Source organism: Chlorocebus sabaeus, chromosome 17, assembly GCF_047675955.1.
Source record: "Chlorocebus sabaeus isolate Y175 chromosome 17, mChlSab1.0.hap1, whole genome shotgun sequence".
NCBI lineage: Eukaryota > Metazoa > Chordata > Mammalia > Primates > Cercopithecidae > Chlorocebus > Chlorocebus sabaeus.
In genome coordinates this window covers 34643868-34664586 of record NC_132920.1, presented here as the reverse complement: position 1 = coordinate 34664586, position 20719 = coordinate 34643868, and the positions used below count along the sequence as shown (strand labels likewise).

At 57.4% G+C, this 20719-nt stretch overlaps 1 protein-coding gene across 3 annotated transcripts in view; it reads right to left on the bottom strand.

The window, feature by feature from the left end:
• Positions 1-69: 69 nt before the first annotated feature.
• The window catches only part of PACSIN1 (protein kinase C and casein kinase substrate in neurons 1), a 67883-nt gene continuing 47233 nt past the window's right edge, over positions 70-20719 (bottom strand). For 2 of the 3 annotated variants that reach the window (XM_073005927.1, XM_007972889.3), the window contains 9 exons: positions 8954-9079; positions 7842-7998; positions 6476-6711; positions 5804-5959; positions 5476-5651; positions 4953-5073; positions 4747-4874; positions 3580-3767; positions 70-2990 (listed from right to left, as the gene is read on the bottom strand). In XM_073005927.1, the coding sequence (XP_072862028.1) occupies positions 2881-2990; positions 3580-3767; positions 4747-4874; positions 4953-5073; positions 5476-5651; positions 5804-5959; positions 6476-6711; positions 7842-7998; positions 8954-9016 (1335 nt within the window). In that variant the 5' untranslated portion in view covers positions 9017-9079 and the 3' untranslated portion in view covers positions 70-2880. Of the gene's footprint in view, positions 2991-3579; positions 3768-4746; positions 4875-4952; positions 5074-5475; positions 5652-5803; positions 5960-6475; positions 6712-7841; positions 7999-8953; positions 9080-20306; positions 20518-20719 lie in introns of those variants that run through there. The other variant, XM_007972888.3, reaches the window with a different exon arrangement.

Sequence of the window (20719 nt, the reverse complement as noted above, 5' to 3'; positions counted from 1 at the left end):
ACTCAAGATGACAATGCGCAGCCAGGTTGACACAGTTCTGGATTTTATCCACAGTCATACAATCACAACTGATATATATATATATTTGTATTTATATACCTTTAAATTACACAATCATGTACAAAACAGGTGCATTGCTGAGACCACAGCACTTCTCGGAGTTTCACAAGTGTCGGAACTAATGGGGTCAGGAAGCCTAGGGTGGCAGACGGCGGGTGGTGGGGCAGCCCTGGTTCCTTACAGAACCAGGCCGCAGAACGGTGGTTAACTCGGGACAAAACACATTACTCGCCAAGCCCCGCCAGGGCGGGCCCGTGCAGCATCGAGGATGCGGGCAGGGGCTACAGGAGGAGGCCGTGGGCATGGCAAGGGGCGCGGCCCCCACCCTCGGTGTTGAGTGCCCTGACACCAGCACTGGCAGGTAGGGCTGGGCCCTGGAGCTCAAGGGGACTTCCAGGTAGGAGACCCTCCTGCTCTGGAGCCCTGAGGAGCCTGGGGACTGAGAGAGTGGTCCCAAACAGGGCCCTGGAGGTGGCTGCTCAGGATGGAGGGGGTTTCGAGTCCCTGTCCTGGAGTGGGCAGCTAGAGTGCTAAGAGGGACAGGCTGGAGTCCAGCTGGGGCTGCAGCCCCTCCCCAGGTGCTGGGAAGCCGCTGGCACAGAGAGGGGGAGCCCAGGCCCCAAGATGCAGATTGCCAGCTTCCCACCTTTCCAAGGTAAGTGATGAGGGACAGACGCCCCCTACCCCAGCTCCTGCCTGGGGAAAGGCTGGAGAGACTTCTGCGCTGGAGCTTGGAGGACTGCAGGCTTCCAAAAGCTTTCTTCAGGCTCTGAGGAGCCCAGGACACATCTCAGGCTTCCAAAAGCTTGCTTCAGGCTCTGAGGAGCCCAGGACACATCTCAGGCTTCCAAAAGCTTGCTTCAGGCTCTGAGGAGCCCAGGACACATCTCAGGCTTCCAAAAGCTTGCTTCAGGCTCTGAGGCAGCTCATCTTGGCTTCAGGCTCATCTCAGGCTGCAGTCAAGGCCCAGAGACCAGACAGTGATAAGGAAGGGGGTGCTGGCAGCAGGAAGGAGGTCTGCCTGTTCCTGGGATGCCATCGCCCCTGGCCCTGAGGGAGGCCTGCCCCAGCTCAGGCCCCTGCCAGAGTGTCAGGACCCTCCGTGCCCACACGGAGAAGGTCAGAACCTTGAGGCTGGGGTCTACTACCTCCTAACAGTGGGCTGTTGGGAGAAGCAGCAAGAGCAAAGGAGGACTGAGGGGGAACAGGGCTGGGCTGGCTCTCTCTCTTTACCTGGAGGCCCAGGAGGCCAGGTGTGCAGGAGGAAGGAGGGCATCTGCGGTCCAGAGGCCTAGAAGTGGCATCCACCGTAAGCAAGTCTCACCTGGTGCTGCAGGACTTCTCAGCTCCTTGCCCCAGAGGTCCCCAAGAGACTTTTCTTCCAGCTCCCCTCCCTCATGGGGTTTTGTCCAACCCTGGTCTGCTTCCCAAGCCCCCGTACCCTCTCGTGCGGGAGAGGCTGGTACCTAGCACTCCGGCATTACTGCTCACCAACCAGCAGCTGGGCCCTTTGCTTCCACCCACCCCCAAAGGTCCTTTCACTCTGACCCAGGCTTGAAGAGACGGAAGGACTGCCAGCAGGGGAAATGTTGTTCCGGGGGCCGTGGGGACAAGGAAGAAAGACATGATGTGACTATCTTCCTCTTGAGGGCCAGGGTTCCTCCTTTCTGCCAAACTCAGCTGCAGGTTCTCCCCTGATGTCTCAGGCTGGAGGCACCCATGGGGCCCTCGCAGGCTCCCCAGGCAGGTCAGAGAAGAGGAGAGATGGTTAGGCCAAGAGCTTTGCAGGTACAAGGCTTGGCCTCATGGAGGCTGATGTGGAACCCAGTGATTTTATGGTTTTTGGATGGACATGGAGGGAGCGTGGGGGGCCAGGGGGACAAGATGACCTCCTCCCCAGCAAATAAGAGGAGGCTGCTACTGTTGCTGGCTTTGCCATCAGTTTGGGGGTCCCCACCCTAGGCCAGGGGACTTATGAGAGGGGACAGGTCCTGTGCAAGTTGCTGAGGGGGTTTGGATCTGCTGAAGAGCCGATGCTCAAAGTGCTGATGGCTGGAAAGAAGGGCCTGGGTAACAGGGTCTTGGTCCCTCAGATGGGCCTGGGGCTGGGAGGGCTGGCACAACCCGGGCTGAGAGCCTGCGTGCCCTTCATTCACCCTCCTGTACCCCAGTGACACCATGACTTCCTCCAGCTCACCCCTCTTTCATGTCTGGGGGACCCCTGGGAACCTCCAGCGGGGAGGAGGGTGACTGTTCCTCCTCCAGTCCCACTGGGCCCAAGGGACACAGCTAGGAGCAGAAGGATGCTCCCCGGGGTAGAGTGGAAGACTAAAGATGGGGAAGCTTCCCTTCCTCAGGTCTGGAGAGGAGGCCTTTGAGGGCAAGGTGGTGGAGGAAGGGAAGCAGGGCAGGGGAGGAAGAAAAGGTTAGGAAACCAGGCCAGGGAATGGCGCAGGTGCCGGCAGCCTGGAGTGGAGTGGGACGGAGGGAGTGAGGCAGGGTGGAAGGGTCAGGCGACATCTCTCAGGGCTCAGTAGTCTCTTTGGTGGAACCTAAAGAGCAGATGTTGTGATGTTGGGCTAAGTCCTAAGCCTGTTACCTACCCTGGGACCATCATCCCAAGCCCCAGAACCGCAGCCTCCAGGTGGCCCTGCAAATGCTCTGTCTCTGTATACTTTGTTTTGTTCTGTCTTGACTTTTAAAAAAATAAAAGCTTGATCGGAAAATATGTCTGGAACTCTATGGCGAGGGGAAGGAGACGAGAGTGGGAGGGGAGGGGAGGCAGTGGGGAGGAGTGAGGGGAGTATGGAGGGAGGGCCTCTAGATAGCCTCCACGTAGTTGGCAGGGTAGAGGCCCAGCTGCCCGCTGTCCAGCCGCCCACGGCACCAGCCCTGTTCATCCTCCTCGCCCAGCTTCGTGAGTTCGTCTCCTAGGAAAAAGAACACGGGGTGGGGGGGGTGGAGCTCAGAGAGAAGGCTGCCCCTCCCTCAACACACCAGTCGCTAGGGGAGCCCTCCAATAACCCCCTCCCGGTTACTGCACTGGGTCTTAGATTCTTAGGCCCTGACCCTGGAGATCAGCCCCAGTTCCATGCCAACATTCACATGCCACCCTTGGCATAGGGGTCCTGGCCTACTTCAGCCACTCACCTAATCTGGGTGTCGGGTCCGCCCCCAAAATCAGACCTCGCATCCGCACTATTCTCAGGTTCTGACTCCGCCCCTGGCACCAACCAATCTAAATCTTGCCCCCACTCCCACCCTGGGCCCAGGTCACGCCTACAACCCAGGCCACGCCCCATTTAGTTCCCTGCAAATCCATGAAACCCGTCTTCAAATCCTGCCTCTGCCCCACCACATACCCAATCCAGGCCCAAGCCTCTCTTTCAGGCACCGCCCCTGCCCCACTACACACCCAATCCAGGCCCAGGTCTCTCTTTCAGGCACCGCCCCTGCCCCACCACACACCCAATCCAGGCCCAAGCCTTGCTCAGGCACTGTCCCGCCCAGCCAACCTACCGGCCTTGAAGCTGAGCTCGTCCTGCTCCTGGCCGTCATAGTCGTAGAGTGCCCGCACGCGCACTCCCTTGGAGTCGTCCTCAAAGGGGTTGGCACCCCCGTTGGCCTCACTGCCCCCAAAGGGGTTCCCACTCTCGTCGTCTGACCACTCGGTGGCGTAGGGTTGGCCTCTGTCGTAGCTGCTAACACTGAGACGCGGAGGGAGGACCCAGCTTCAATGTCTCCCCGCATCACACCCCGAGGGCTAACCACTCCTCCTAATCAGAGCTCTGACCCTGAATTCTACCAAGTCTAGAGCAAGGATTGGCCACATAGGAGGGGTGACCCTCATGAGCTCTTTAAACAGATGTTTAAATGCAGGACCATTTGCGTTATTATTCAGCCCAAGAGGGAGAGGGCATTTAAGGGGACCCCAGGGCACGTCTGAGTCTTCATCTGGGAGGAGGAGTACCACCTAATGATTAAGAGCAAGGATCCTGGAGTCAGACCTCCTGGGCATCATATCTGGCTCTGAGGTTTATTAACTAGCAATGTGACCTTGGGCAAGTCACTTAACCTCTCTGGGTTTCAGTTTCTCCATCTGTAAAACGGGAATATTTACGCACTTGAACCGCGCCACACACAGCAGGTGCTCTAGAAGGATCCACTACCACTATCTTTTAGAGAGGAGGCTTGGTTCCTATGATCTAGACCAGGGATCCCTAATCCTGGGGCTGCAGACAGTCCGTGGCCTGTTAGGAACCAGGCAGCGCAGCAGGAGGTGAGTGACAGGCGAGGGAGCATTATCGCCCGAGTTCCACCTCCTGTTAGATCAGCCGCGCCGTTAAGATTCTCATAAGAGCGCAAACCCCTATCGTGAACTGCGCATTCGAGGGATCCAGGTTGCACGTTCCTTATGATAATCTAATGCCTGATGATCTGAGGTGGAACAGTTTCATCCCAAAACCACCCCCCTCTCATCGGTGGAAAAATTGTCTTCCACAAAACCGGTCCTTGGTCCCAAAAAGATTGGGGACCGCTGCTTTAGAGTGATGAACTACCACTCTCCTTTAGAGAGAAGACATAGTTGCTATGATCTAGACTATTTCTTGTCTTCTGAAGCACAACTCAGCTGCCCCAGAGTGTGGGTCCCTCTTGGCCCCAGGAAGCTCCACAGGAGGCACTCACCTGCCACGGTCCCCAGCCTGAGATGTGGACTCTACTGCCCCAGTGGCATTGGTCAGCGCCACTCCCTCTGCCTTCTTGGACTGTTTCTCCTTCTTGGTGGTGGTGTGAGGGAGGTCTGGGTTCCACTCCTGGTGGGGCCAGTGGAGCAGTCAGGCTGGGGGACTCAGCCTCTTCAGGCTCCCTTTCCCATCCCCACATATCCTCACCTCAAACTGGGGCCAGTTCATGGGCATGCCGGGGCCACTGGTGCTGCGGAACCATCTGAGGTCTTCCTGGGCGTCAGCCCCCCGGATGGCCTGCTCCAGCTCACGGTACACATGGATGTAGCTGTGCTCAGGGAAATGGGGGAAGTGGAGGGCACAGATTCACTGTGGCCCCTTCTCATCCTTGGTGAGGGGCTGGAGTCCACTCAGGGAAGCAGGGTGCTGGGCATGCTGCCCGGCCAGGAATCATGTGGCCTTTGCAAGAAGCAGCTCCGGGCATGCTCGGTGAACTCCCTTCTCCCTTCCACCTTAGCCATTCACCCATCACCCTGCATGTACTTCTAGAGTACCCAGTGTGCGTCATCTTGCACCCAACAGCCCCTGTGTTTGAAGCCTCATCCCTCTTGACCCCTGCAGCTCTGCCTCCTCTTCCCGTCACTATGATGTAGGGCTGGGATGCCCTGCATGCCAGTCACACCATCTGCTGGCTGTGCCTGTGCCCTCAGTGCTTGCTATGCCCAGGTACCTGCTGTTCTCAGCCAGGTTGAGGTGCCGTTTGATGTCCAGCAGCACCTCCTTGAGGAAGACCAGCCGCTTTTCCTCGAATTGCTGGCACTGCTCAAACACCTGCTCCATGTTCTCCATGTACTGGGGTGTGGTCTTGCCCACATCTTCCAGCACTTTCTCGTACTTCTCCTGTGTCTGTGGGCACCAGAATGGACAGAGGGTGACACCTAGCCAGGCCTACAGCTCCCAGCCACCATCCTTTGCAAGGGGACCCCAGACCCCCTGTTGCCATCCCTGCCCGGCCAGCACCTTCTGCACATCCTGCTGCCATCCCCGCCCGCCAGCACCTTCTGCACATCCTGCTTGCACTTGTCCACTTTGTCCTGCAGCTTCTTTTGTTGCTCAGGTGTGACCGATTGCTCTGTCTTGCTGTTCATCTCCCGTGTCATGGCCAGCTTCTCCTCTTTGCAAGCCAAATGGTAGGCCTTCTTGGCTGCCTCCAGCTGTGGGGAGGGGGGAATAGGGAGTAGGGTTTTCATCTGTGACCAGCAGCAAACATGGTCATCCATCAACTCCTCCCCTGCCCATTCCCTGGGAGCTGTGAGCCCACACTCTTAAGAGCCAGAAGGGATGCAGGCCCTGGCTCCAGGTGTTCAGGAGCAGCACTCCTCCATTTGTGGCTGTGTCTCTGCTTGGCACTGCCTGCTCCCCTGCAGATACCCCCCTGTTAGGCAGTGCAGTGGCCCCTCCATCTGGGGAGCCAGGGGTCAACGTGCCCGTCTGCCCTGCTAGTTTCTTTCCTGGGGACAGTGCCCTTTTGCCCATGGGTCTCCTTACCCAATGGGCACTGCCCACCCATCTGTGAATATTTCTTCCTGGAAGGCAGTGCTGCTCCCCTGTGGGCACAATCCCGGAGGGCAGTGCCCAGCCCACCCATCCATAGATGCCCTCCTTGGGATCAGCACCCTCTGATCAGACGGGCCCACCCCACCCCACCCGTGGCAGCACCCACTGAGCACCTCTTTCATCTTCTTGGCCCAAGGCTTCTGGGCCTTGCGGAAGCCATCTTCAGCCTCCTTCGTCTCCTTGAAGCCACCCATGATCTGCTTGTGATAGGCGTCCTTCTGCCAGTTCTTCACCTTCTCCAGGTCCTCATTCAGCAGGTTGTTCTTCACCTCCTGGTGCAGCTCGCTCACCTTGTCTGCCTCCGTCATTATGGCACCCCAGGCCCGCTCCAGGCTGCCATACTGTGGGCCTGAGGGAGTGGCAATAGGTCACAGGAACCTCATTGCCCCCTGCCCAGAGGCCCCCCTCACACCTCCCTTCTCTGAGGCTTTCCCCTTCCTGCCATAGCGACAGAAATGCCCTCCTCTGCTCTACATGGCCCCATCCTCTAGGGCCCACATCAACCACTATCTCCAGGAAGCCTTCCCTGACTGCTCTGCCCTCCTGCCATGGCCTGTAGCCCTCGCTGCATTCTTCTCACAGTATCTGCACCTGTACCTCCCTCCTCTTTATCTCTCCCGTCAGCGTGTGAGCCCCACAGAGTGGGGTCAGAGGGGGGCAGCCTGGACCCTGTAAGCCAAGCACACAGTAGGTGCTCTAGGAATGTTAGCTGAAGCTTGTGACAAATGCCAGGAGGCCACTGGGGACCAGTCATTCCACATTGACTTGTTTGTGTACTGGCACCAGCTCTGTGCAGGGCACTGTGCTAGGTGGTGCAGGCCCAGCCCCTGCTCTCATGGGGTTTAGAGTATACTGCAAGAGAATAACATGAACAAGTATATGTAAACCGCAACTTGAAACTGTTCTAGATGAAAGGAACCTGAAGACACGATGCGTAGAGGCAATGTGCCACTGCGCTAGATCCTGGACTAGCAAGCACAATTGTTATGGTAAATGTGTGTGTGAGCTGTATTCATGTCCCAAATTTGGTAGTTGAACTCTGGTTACATAAGCAAATGCTCTTGTTCTTAGGAGATAATGAAGAATTTAGGGGTAAACGGATAATGGCTCCAGATTACTCTCAAAAGGTTCGGAACACATGCATATCAATAAACAGTCGGTGAGAAAACAAACGTGGGGCCAGTGAGTCTGGGGGAAGGGTGTGTAGGAATTCTCTGTGCTACTGTTGCAGCTTTCACAAAGTTTGAATTATTTCAAGATAAAAAGTGTTTTGCTTTTTTTTAAATCCAACCTAAAGTTGTACAAAATACAGATGAACAGGTAGGCCTGGTTTGATCTAGGAGGGAACAGCGCCTGAAAAGGTCCTATGGCTGGTAGATGCAGGGCATGGTGCATGCAAGTAGCCAGGGCTCCCAGGACCCAGACCGAGGGGGCGGGTGACGGCCTGGGGGCGCGCACGATGTGAGCCTGGAGGAGCACCTTTCTCGATGAGCTGGCGCCAACGCTTGGCCCAGTCCGTGAGCTGCTGCCCGTACGCCTTCTCGATCTTGGCGCGCTCCTGCACGCAGTTCATCAGGTCGTTGCATAGACGGTGGCCGTCATCGATGCGCTTCACGGTCCGTTTGTAGTTCCCCACCTGGCGGCCAAGCAGCGAGCACCACTCCCGCGGGTTCCTAGCGTCCCCTGCCCCGCCCGCCGTAACCAGCACGGCCACGCCCACTGTCTCCCGCCCCGCCGTCCCGCCCACGGCCTCCGGCCCCGCCCCCGCCCCCAGCCCCGCGGCCCAGCCGCAACGCAGCAGGGAAACTGACTTTCGGAGGCTCCAGCACCCTGCGTCAGGCCCCACCGTCTACACGCACCCTCACCCCAATTTAAACATGATTTCCTCGCTGCCACAAAATGCAGAAGGATTTTTAGAATTTGGACTTGGGCTGGAATGAATTATTCATTTTGTTTTTGCGAGTTAAATCTATTATATTTATATAGAGTCATATAAGCGTTGAGTTGAGCTGCAGCTTCTTGACATAATATTATGTTTTGCAGACATCTCATTAAACGCTTATTAATTTAGGTTTGGCAGTTTTCGTCTTGGGTTTCAGGAGCCAATAGCAATTTTTTTCCTCCAGGTCTCAAATATTTCCGAAGGCTCTGAAAATGCTGGCTTCTGGCCGCGCCTGAAGGGGCCCCGTGGGGCTCTGGGAGCTCACTCCCTCTCTCTGTGTCCAGCGCTCCACCCCTGCCCACCTCAGCATGGTGGGGGGGGCGAGCGAGGGAAACAGGAACAGCTGGGAAAGGCTGTGCTGTACCTGCCTAATGGAAGTGCCAGAGTCACAAAGGGCCTGTTCCCACATTGTGAAATGCCACAGGCTCTCTCTGGGGGCAGCTGTGGGGAGAGAGGGGCTCCTGGCTCAGTGGGCAGTGCTCTTGGGCCACTTCATGGCTACCGCTGCCTGTTGGACACCCAGGGCTTTGGAGGGGCCTGGGGGACTGGGGAGTGGGGCCTGAGGTCATGGGGTGAGTAATAGGGGAGCCTGGCCTCCAAACAGCCAGGCTGTCTGGTCCCCAGAACCTGGAGATCATGAGAGCCTCACCTCCCAGAAGCTGTCGGTGGTCTCCTCTGGAGCCAGTGAGGCCTCATCGTAGGAGCCGGACATGGTGTAGCCACAGGGGGATGGACAAGTGCGGAGCTGCGGTTAGCAGGCTCAGCTGCTCATGCACTGGGAGGGCAGGAGAAAGATCCATGGAGATGAGAGAAGGGCCTTCCACCCTTTACCCCATTCCAGTCCTGGGTCCCCAACCCGATGGGATGGGGGCTCCATGGGAGGAGGCTTGCATTAGGATGTCAGCTTCCTGTCCAGAAACTAGCTCACCAGACCTAGGGTAACCCCAAGAGTCGCCCTGTAGCACCCTCATGCCCAACTCCCCATCCCTCCTCCTTCCCCCTCCCTCGAATCCATACTCTAGCTCCAGTATGAGCACTGCCACTCAGAAGCCAGCCGCAGCCCAGCCCCCAGAGCTGGTTCTGTCTCCTGAACTGTTGGAGCCCAGGCTCAGCGCCTCCTCAGTTATCTGAGCCCCGGGACCCTGTAAATGCCCTTCTGGCTGCCCTTGCTGCCAACCTCGGCAGCCCCCATTAGCTCCTTACAAATCTCCTGGGAATCCCAATGTGTGGCGTCCTGGCCCACAGGTCACACCACCGAGATCTCACAGGTCACACCACCGAGATCTATGGGAGCATCTGGGGTGGCTGTGTCTGCCCTGGATCTGTCAGCAGGCATCACGGTTATCCAATCTAGGCCGTGCGCTGCCCCAGGGCCGAGGTGGGTACTCCCCTCCTCCCCTCCCCCAGCCAGCCCTCGCTGTTACCCCAGGCAAGAATGGCTCAGTAGTCAGGAGCCAGGACTCAGAGGGCCAGGGGCCTGGTTTTCAAAGAGGCAGCAGAGTCCAGGCTGGGCCTGGCCCAGCTATGAGCTGCCAGCCTCTAGCTGGATCCAGGCACCAGGGGACACCTTCTTGCTTCTGCACTGCAGTCCCAGGACTATGAACCCTGATAGTGTGGATGCTTAGGGAGGGCTGGCCTCTGCAAGATTCAGCCCAACCTGGGGGTCCAGGGAACCCCCAGCCCTTACCAGCAGCTGGCTCTCAGGCTCAGGGCAGGGGCAATAACATGTAAGAATGGTTGGCTGAGGATGTCCCTTCCCCTAGGGTTCCCCATCTGTCCAGGGCCTGGGGCTCTTTCCCAGTAATAACCCCGTATTGCCTCTTGCACCCCTCAGGCATCTAAACATATTTTGTTCCCTCCCTTTTAGAAGAACCACAGACAGACTTTCCCATAAACTCGCGCACAGTGGGGGTGGGTGAGAGGGAGGGCGGCTGGATTTCATCAAGGGACAAAGAAATGAGTCTGAATTTTTCTTTTCTTAACTTGGCACTTTTCACTTATAAAGCAGTACTTGCTTCATAAGGAACATTTTAAATTTAGATACAGAGAAGTAAAAAGCAGGGATGTTTAAGGAAGCATAGCCAGGTGAGCTAGGTATCCCTGGAGCCACAGTCCCTTCTAGAACCCTTAATGTCACACAGAACTCTGCCCCGACCCCTGGTAATGCATAGCTGCCAGGGGGCTGGTGGGGGGTGGGCAGGAGTTGGGTGGAGGGTACAGGCATTCCCTTGTGGGAGCAAAGGTAGAACCTGAGCCATTTGTCTCTCACCCACGGTAATGGGAAAGTAACTTAATACCATACAATTGTCATTGATACAATTATGGGGTACATACCCTTCACCCAGCAACACCACTTCTAGGAGTTTACTTCCAGTCAGCCAGCCAGATGATGCACAAGATTATTTACTACGGTACTGCTTGTAAACGCAAAAGGCTAGAAACAGCCCAAATACCCGTCCACAGAGGCCGGCTCAGTAAGTTATGGTGCAGGGCTGTCTTGGAAGCTCTGTTCCTGAATGGAACCTTCCCCAGACCACATCACTAAAGCAAAAAGAGCAAGGTGTTGACCCGTGTGGCTGGGGAAAATACATAGGTAGGGAGTGTTTTGGGAGGACCACAAGAGAAACTGGTGATGGCGACCATCAGGGAATGGGGTGGCCAGGGTACGCAGGGGAAGGGAGACTTTTCTCTGTAGGTCCTTTCGTGCCCTTTTAATTTTGCCTCATGTGCATGAATTTTTTAATGTGCCTCATGTGTATATTTTTGAAACCCTCCGGCCTGTGTTGGGGGAGAGCTGAGGGAGCTGGGAACCAGGATGGAGGGTACTGTCAGCATGGAGGGAAGGGACAGTGCAGCTGAGACCTGGTATGTCAGGCCAAAATGCCCAACGGCTGAGACCACTCTCCACCTCGTCCAGAAAAGGCCCGGCCCAGGGCTCTTGGAACTTGCTGGGGTCCACCCTTCGTGTTGGCAGGTAATGCGTCTCTCCAGCTTCCAGCTGAGGGAGCATGCGTAGTGGAACAGCTCCAACCTCGGGGTCCCTGCTCTGCTACCAACCTGCTGTGTGGCCATGGGCAATTCGCAGACCTTTCTGGGCCTTGCTGGGAAATGAGGTTGATATGACTGACTTAAGGATTAGATGAAGTGGTTAGTGTCCAGCCCATGGCAGACTCCAGGCCCTCCCAACTCCAGCCTCAGTTCTGACCCACACAGGGGTGGGCTCAGGAACAAGAGCCAGGAGACAGTGTGTGAACCCCCCTATCATGTGGCTAGACACACGTTCCCACCCCGCCTCTGCCTCTTCCAAACTAGCCTCACACCCCCACCCTGGGGGCAGGCAGAAGGCTCAACTAGGGACAAATGCCATGTCCTTCTTGAAGGGCAGTCGGTACCTGCTGTCACTAAAAAGGCTGCATCTCTCACCGTCAGAAAGGGATGTGGCTGGCACCTGGCACTCCCTGTGGGCAAACTCGACATGCTCTTAACCTTCCTCAACCTTTCAAAGGGGCACGAAGCCCATCTGCCTTCTCTCACCAGTGGCTATGAGGCTAACTCAGCCCTGAAGACCCTTTAGTGTCTCAATAAATGACAGGTGGCATTGATTGGGCACGTACCATTCACATGTCGAATCTACCTCCTCTAATCCTCACCACAATCTGACCAGGCAGATTCTGCTGTCACCCCACACTGTAGCTGAGAATCCAGGGACTCAGGGATGTAACAGGGACAGAGCTTGTCCAGGTACCAAGGGGAGAAGTGAGCCCAGGGCATCACAGCATCCATCCCTGTGTGATCTTATGATTTAAGGTTGTCACAGCAATGACAGTGGCCAGCAGGCAGTGAGGGCCGAATGTCCCACACACGGTGCACAGCACTGCATGTGGGAGCTCAATGAATAGACAACGGCCATGTGACATGGGAACTGCTGTTACACTGAGCAGCGAAGTAACCTGCCAGAGGTTGCTAAGTGTGATGATTAATTTCAGGGGTCAGCTTGATGGGATTAGGGGATACCTGGAGAGCTGGTGAAGCATTATTTCTGGGTATGCCTGTGAGGGTGTTTCGGAAAGAGGCTGGCATTGCAATCAGTGGACTGAGGAAGAAAGATCTGCCCTCATGCAGTGTGGGCGGGCACCACCCAATTGGCTGAGGGCCCAGAGAGAAGGAAGAGGCAGAGGAAAGGTGAGTTCTGACTCTCTTCTGGAGCTGACATGCTCCTCCTGCCCCTGGACATCAGATCTCCAGGTTCTGTGGCCTTTGGACTCAGGGACTTTGCATGAGCAGCCCCTGAGGTCCTCAGGCCTTTGGCTGCAGATTGAGAGTTACCCCACTGGGCCCCTGGTTCTCAGGCCTTTGGACTTGGAGCCATGGTACTGGCTCACCTGGCTCAGCAGCTCACAGATGGCGTAACATGGGACTTCTTCACAATCATGTGAGTCAGCTCCCCTAACAAATCCCTTCTCATCCATCCTTTTCTACCTACCTATCAATCTATCATCCATCCATCCATCCACCCATCTATCCAATTGGTTCTGTCTCTCTGGGGAGCCTAATACACACAGCTAGGGAAAGGTGCAACTGGGATTTGAGCCCAGTGACCAGATCCAGAGCGCACACTCCTGACCACCATACTATCATTACATAGAGAGGTGTTGACATTAACATTGGCTATCACTAGCTAGCATTTACCGAGTGCCTACTGTGTGCTAGGTACTGCTCTAGATGCTTTATGTGTGCCTTACTTTCATTTACAGATGGGGAAACTGAGGCACGGAGTGATTAAAATAGTGCCTTGGCCTTTGAGACAGTAAACAGCGGAGCTGGGATTCAATCCTCACTCCAGCCAAAGCCCCTGCTGCATGGCCCCTGCTGAGCCTCATTCCCCGGGAGCCCTGAGGGAGAGCAGAAGCAAGGCTTACTGAGCACTTCCTCAGGACAGGCCCTCGCACCAGCACCTCATTCATTCTCGCAGCAGTCCTCACAGGGAGGGGCTTCCTCTTTTTCTTCTTGCGGAGACCAACACTCAGAGAGGTAAACCAAGATCACACGGCTACAGGGTGGCAGAGTGAGGACTGACTCTGGGGCCTGTGCAGCACAAAGTAGGATTACAACCCAGACTCTGGAGCCAAATAACCTGGATTCGAACCCTGGCTGTCTCATGTATGGGCTGTGAGACTGTGTGTGGATCTCTTCCTCTTCCCAGGCCTCGGCGCCCTCATTGGTAAAATGGGCTGTTGCAAGGATTAAACGGAGCACTAGACCTTGGGCCACCGGACCGCACCTGACACACGGTGAGCTTTCCACAAGTGTCGGTGCTCACTATGCATCCACCACTGCCGTTGCCTGTAGTGGGGGCAACGCTCCATCTCAGGGGCAGCCCTCTCTTTCTGTGGAGCCAGGAAGGGTCTTGCCTTTCTTGTCCATGAGGATGATGCAGCCTGTGAAGTGCAGAATGGGGGGGTGCAGGGCTCTGGAGCCAGCAACCCCAACTACTACCAGTGAGATGTGGGCCAAGTCTGTAATGGAGGCCTCAGTGACAAAGGAGCCCCGGGGTGAAAAGCGTCTCTCCTCAGGCCCAGGCATCTCCTGACAGCTGCCTCTAGGAGAACCTGGAAGGCAGGGCCCTCAGCTGTGTTCCACCTACTCCTGGCTTGAGGAAGGGAGAGAGGAATTAAGAGCATGAGCCTGGAGAGGCCAGGCCTGGTGTGGACCAAGGCGCTGTTTGGATTCCTACCTCAGTGGTCACCAACCACAGGCCTGGGAGTCACCCAGTTGCTCCCAGACACCGGCAGGTCCTGAGCCTCCACCTCCTCCCTGTCCTTGCTATATTATTCTCCACAGCCCTCGTCACCACCAGACACGCCATCCACAGCACGGCATTCATCACGTTGTGTGTCCTCCTTCCCACAGGAATGTCACTCAGTCCGGTCAGCGGTGTTTATCTGTCTGGTTCTCTGCCGTATTCCCAGCATCCAGTGCAGTGCTGGCCACATAGTACGTGCGCAGTGCACTTTTGTTGAATGAATGAATGAATAAATGCCAAGGACCTTCTGAACATTGACTTAATAAACCGCAGAAATGATGAATTTTTTATCCCAGAGCCAGACACAGCTACCTGCACACAGTGGGCACCCAGCCAATGTTGGCAATGATGATGATGACACAACCAGAGCCAGGAGCCAGGAGGAGGTCCCAAGTCCCACCCACCCTCTGTCTCCAGGCCGGGCTTCTCCTGGAGATCCCTTCCCTCCTCTTGGCCAGCCCTCAGGGTCCAGTTCCAGGGTCTCCTCTTCCCTGTGGTCCCAGGACCATCCTGCCCTCAGCATGGCGCCCTCCGTCCTCAGGCTTGCTGCAGCACGCAGGCAGCATCAATGACACAGCAATTTTGAGTGCCTACTGTGTGCCATTGTGAGCACCTCCTCACACGCTTTATCTCCAAACCTCACAGCCCACTGAGATGGCTGTTGCCTTCCCTAGTCTACAGACGAGTACCTGAGTCTCAGAGAAGTTAGATAACTTGTCCAAGGTCACACAGCAGGGAGGAGGCAGAGCCAGACTCAGACCTAGGGGTGGTCCTTCCCCTGCCCCTGCTCCCAGCTCTCTGTGGGTGTCACTCCAGCCCTCCTGGCCTAAGGCCTTCTCCCCTGCCCGGAACAGGCTCAACTCAGGGACAGGGCCATGGAGAAACCAGAGCTGCCTGCCTCTCCCCCAGGGTCTCAGGTCCCACAGACATTCCCAGCAGCGCCCCCGCAACCCACCCCTCGCCTCACCCAGAGATAGACCGACAGGCTCACAGCACTCGGCCTGGGCCACACAGCGCCTCTGAACCATCTCTGGGAGCTGGGGCTCCGAATGCAGTGGGGAGGATTCAAGTCAGCTGAGATGCACTGCATCCACTAGAGCCTCTGCCCCTTTCTCATGTCTCCCCATAACCCAGCCTAGGGCGTATGCCATCCTCCCTCCTGTCACTCACCCCTCCCCCAGAAAAAGCCTGCTTCCCTTCAAGGGCCAGCTCAGTCCCTGTCCCTCCAAGAAGCCTTCCCCAAATACCCCAGCCCTCGCCTACCCCTCCCCTCATCTGACACCAACCCTGTGGTGCCATTCTTAGGCATGTTCTGCCCTAAACAGTCTTGCTGGTTCAGGAGTGGCAACCTGCTGTCCCAAAAAGTCGATTAGCACAATAGCTAACAGCACCAAGGGGCCAGACAGACTGTCTGGAGATGAGGTTCAAATCCCAGCTCTGCCACTGACCTTGGCAAGTTAGTTAAACTCTCTGTGCCTCAGTTTCCTCATCTGCAAAATGGAGGTGATGATAGCACCTACCCCGTGGGATTGGTGTAGGAGGAAATGAGTGCACATAAGGTCCAGAGTTCACCTGCGGTATTATAGGTATTAACAGGTACAGAGTCTTCATTGACAGGAGCCTCATCTCTCTGGATCACCTGGCTCCCCTTCTCCCCTCCTCAGCTAACACCCCCAGAGTCCTTCCAGAACTGTTGGGCCTCACCTGGGACCTTCAGATCTCCAGGTCCCCCATGAAAGGGAGATCTTAGGCCTGGCTTCCTCTTGCTTTCTCTTTGGGTCTGAAAACCAGTCCCCTGGACCGCCATCCCTTCTAACCTGGGGTGTTCCAGGCAGTCCCCAAAGGGCCTGCTCATTACAAATGATGATCCCAAGGTGAGGAGGAAGGAGGAGGATGGAAACACAAATAGGGAGACTCAGGGAGGCAGAGCTCAAACCTTACTCAAGTTTGGAGGGCTCCAGAGAGGCCCAGGGCAGAGGGGACCAGGTGGGTTCATCCCAGCTAGGAAGGGACCCAAGGTACCCCTTGGTGGTCCACCTGTGAGAACAGGTAAGCCTCAGACACAGCCTCAGGCACCCCAGCCTCTGTGGCTGGCCCTTCCTCCTCCCTAGCCCACTCCTGGTCTGATCTTTCACCCTTCACCATCCCTGTGCTCTCCCTTCCTCCTCTGGCCACCCTCTTAAGAGCCCAGACCCTCTCTCTCTCCTCCCGAAAATCACCCCAAAAAGCTCACATCCCTCCCCTGCTTTCAAGTCAAGTAGACAAGACACCATTTTGCACAGCCCACATCTTTAGAGGGCCTCTAAGCCTGTTTCAGGTGGGGCAGGTTCATCAGGGAATAAGACCAGCCCTTCCCTCATGGAGCTTACACTCCAGCACAGGCAAAAAGCCAAGAAGCAAGTATAATAAATATCACCACATTAGGTGGTGACAACAGTTCAGAGAAAACTCAGCCAGCGTGAGGGACAGGGCAAAGGGTAGTGGAGAGCCGCTGGAAGGTGGTGTATACATACCCCAGCTCCCCTGCCCTCCTGGACTGAGTCAAAGGTGTGTTCAAAATGTCTCCCAGAGCTCCCCAACTGGAGTGGGCTGAATTACCTGCAGTGGTAACTTGCTTGGTAAAGCACCCTGTTTTGGCCGCCTATTTCCCTATCTCATTTCCCCACCCTCAGTGTTTCTGTGGGCCACCTCCTAAATGAATCATATCCTTGTCTTGGGGTTGGCTTCTGGGGAAGCCCAAAGTGAGATGCCCACAGATGGGGAGGCAGGGGCAGGAGCTTGTTGGGAAGGCAGGGCCCCCTCCTGTCTGCTCTGGGACATCTCTTTTCTCAAGACCAGTCAGCACACACTTGGCCGCTCTGCAGGGGTGTGTCTGTCTGTCCTGAGCCCACTGCCTCTGTGGCTGCCTAGAGAGCAGGGGCCATGCCGCCCCCTCTGTGGGCAGCACTCCTGGTGGGAGCGCAGCACGTTTTTGCAACACAGGGAACACAGGGATGAGTTCCGACCAGGAAGAAGCGGCCGTGGCCCTCCCGCTTCAGTGGCTTGCGTTGGGATGCTTGCGGCTCGCTCTCTTCCCGGGCCTGGCCTGGCAGAGCTGCTGTGGCCACAGCTGGAGTGGAAAAAAGGAAGACGTGCGGACCCAGGGCAGGCCCAGCGTCCTGTCTGACCCAATGTCCCTGAGGCAATGGCCCAGGTAGGCAGGCATCATCTTCCCCTGTGAGGACGGAATCATAGGCCCCCACGACAGCACAGATGCTGAGCCAGCCCCCAAGGGAGACACTCCTGGCTTTACACTGCAGCCCTGATTCTCAGAGTGCGGAGCTGGGCTATAGCAGTGAGTAAGACAGAAAACCCCCTCCCTTGTGGGGCTGACATTATAGAGGGGCTGAGCAGGCAAGAAACGAGATAGATAAGTGGTAATCAAGGATGTTAGAAGGTGACAGGCTGTGAAGGAAAGCAAGGCAGGGGAGGGGACAGGGAGGGAAGATGGGGGAGAGGAGTGGTGCTTTTGTTTGCAGGATGGTCACAGAAGGTCATTCTGAGCAGGTGGCCTTGAAGCAAAGGCCTGAGGGAGGTGGGGAGAGAGCCAGGCAGAGCACTCAGGCAGCCTGAACAGCCCGTGCAAAGGCCCTGGGGCAGAAGCCGGCTGCCAGGGTTGAGGAGCAAGGGGGTCATGTGGCCTGCGCAGATGAGGGAAGGGAAGGGGTGAGGCTGAAGAGGTTGAGGGAGGGGACTGGGGAGGGCCTTGTAGGTCAGAAGGAGGCCTTTAGCAGAGTGAGATGGGAGCCACTGCAGGGTTTGGGAAGAGGTGGGATGTGATCTGGCTTCTGTTTTAAAGGATCTATGGCTGCTGGGGGAAGAGCAAACCACGGTGGGGCAGCGTGGGCAGGGAAGCTCTAGGAGGTGGCTGCAGTCCCCCAGGTGAGGGAAGATGGGGGCTCAGAATAAGGAGGTAATGTTAGAAGGAGTGGGAAGAGGCTGGAGTCTGGAAGTGCTGTGGCATTCCAGCCAACAGGATCTGCCGATGGTTTTGGATGTGACGGTGAGATGAGAAGTCAAGGATGGCTCCTGCCGGACCAGCTGGCAGACAGAGCTGCTGTTTGCTGAGCTGGGGATACTGAGGGAGGAACGGTGTTGGAGGGGATGGGAGCTCAGTTCTGGAGCCCTGAGATGCCCATGGACAGCCAGCTGGAGATACCTCCTCACCCTTGCCAGCTCCTGCATGGGGCTCAAGGGCAGTGAGGAGGGACCAGCCAGGAGCCAGATTGTTCCTGTGTCTCAGGCCCCAGCCCCTGCTGAGCTCTAGGCCTCTCAGTGCTCCTGGGGCCTCCCTCAAGCTCCCTTTCACATGAGAAGGCCTGCCAGGGGAGGTCAAGTCTCAATCCGGCTTCCAGGTGGGTGCCCTGGGCTGTGGGTGCGTTGTGTGCAATGAAGTGGGGCAGGGAAATGTGTCCCAGAAGCCCATCCTGGTGGACTCACTGCCCCAGAATCTGGTGGCAAGAATGTGGCAGAACGACAGAGCAAGCACAGGCAGCCCCAAGCCGACCTGTGAAGCAGCAACCTGACAGGGAGGGGTCTGGGCCCAGAGGAGGCAGGCCAGGGGCGGGAGGTCGGGGCCAGGCCTGGAGGGCCTGCTGAGTGGACAGACACTCCTTCAGCTCTCACCCGAAGAACCCGCCCTCCAGGCCTCACCAGCCCCTGCTCCATGGAGGTGGGGGCGGCTGCTGACAGGCAACTGAGGCCAGCAGGCCCTGCTACAGGAGGTGAGGCAGGGCAGATACCAGCTCCCACCCTGGTCGGGGAGGAGGAGAGTGCAGGGTTCGGAGGAGCAGGGGCAGGCAGTGTCAGTGCGCACGGGCGAATCTGCATCCCATTTCTGCCAACCCCAGACCTGCCCTTCTCCCTCCTAGGCCCTGGATCCCAAAGTGGGAGCCCCCGAGTCCAGCACTCTGTGGATGTGCATCTAACGTTTGCAGAAGTGAGCAGAGCCACACCAGCTTCCCAGCGTGTATTCCCTTCCCCATCATGCGACCCCCTCCTCAGCCCCTGCACCAGGCCCTCTGACCCGAGTGCCAGGGGAAGGTGTCACCCCACACTGTGGTCCAGCAAAAGACCCAGCTGGGCTCTCAGGGGATGCGGCAGAGAAAGCAGGTGGAGAAGGGCAGGACCTTAAGCACGCCCATAGTTGCACACATCAACCTTCTGCCCCCTCTCAGGCTAGCATCTCCTCCCTATGCCACCCAAGGAGGCTCAGCTCCAACCAGGGCAAACCTGGACCAGGTGTGCCCCACCCATGCACTCCTGTGGGCCCCCTCCTGTCCCCTCCCTGCCCAGAGTTGGGACAGAGGGCCCAGCTCCTCCCCTGCACCCCACCCTGCCCCGTCCTGAGCAGCCGGCAGAGGCTCCTCCGCAGTGGCAGTGCCGGAGAACTCCCCCAGCAGCAGGAGTCTGTCCCCAGGATCACTGCAGCAGAGGGACGGAGAGCGCAGGAGGGAGGGCCACAGGCACTCTCACCCCATCAGAGGCCTGCTCCCTGGTGCCCCAACTTGGAGGCCCTGGGCTTGCTGGGGATGGGCACGGGGGTTCTTTGGGAGATCAAGGGTTGGGGAGAGTTCACTAAGTCTCCAGGGAGAACGAGGAAGGGCAAGGGCCTGAGGATGGGGCAGGAGGTAGATGCCTCTGACCTGACCAGGGAGCTCTAAGCCCAGTGCCTGAGACCATCCAGGGCCAGCAGGGAGGCTCTGGCGTCATCAGGAGATAGTGGGAGGTGAGTCTGCTTATCCCAAACAGCCAGAGCCTAGCAGTGCCTTGAGTGGGACTAGGGCATCCTTACTCCTCCCTGCCCTCTGCCGCCTACCCTGTCTAGCTTCAGACTGTGGGTCCCTGGAGGCTCCAGCCTCCGTCAGCCTGCTGCCCCAAGGAGGGGGCATGGCTGCAAAGTCAGGACCTGTGGCGGTGGTGGAGACAAGAGGTACAGAGGAGGAAAGGCAACAGGGACATTCCCCCGATGAGGAGGATCAAGGTTCTGACAAGACCTCTCAGGATGCTGGCTGCACCCCACAGCCCACTCCCCAGCAGGTCCCTGGCCCAGCCCCTCCGGATGGCCTGTTTGGCTCCTACCAGGTGCCGCCGGTAGGAAGGCAGGGCAGTCCCGTTCCCCACTCTCCACACAGGCTCTTCCAGCCATCGAAATGCCTACCTGGGCCCGTGTGGGCACCAAGCTGCGGGCAGGTAGGAGCTTACTGCCCCCGCTGGGCCAGGCCAGGGCCGGAGGGGCTGGCTGTCCTCCTTCTCCTCCGTGGTGGCGGGCGGAGAGGGGGCCTGGCGCCGGGCTGGGGGCTCTGTCCTCTAGGGTTCCCTCCACTGCTCACTCAGGAAGGCAGCAGCGCCAGAACTGCAGGAGCCAGCTCCCTCCACCGCTGCCTCCTCCCCACTCCCCCCTCCCGACCCGCCTCCTTCTCCAGCCACCCACCTCCTTCTGCTCGTTTCTATGGCAACTGGGCAATGCTCTGCACAGACAGCCTCCCTCCCATGTACAGCAGGGGACGCCCGCCTCCCGCACGGCGCCGCATCGACATGGGCACACACGCACACACTTCACAGCCACAGACA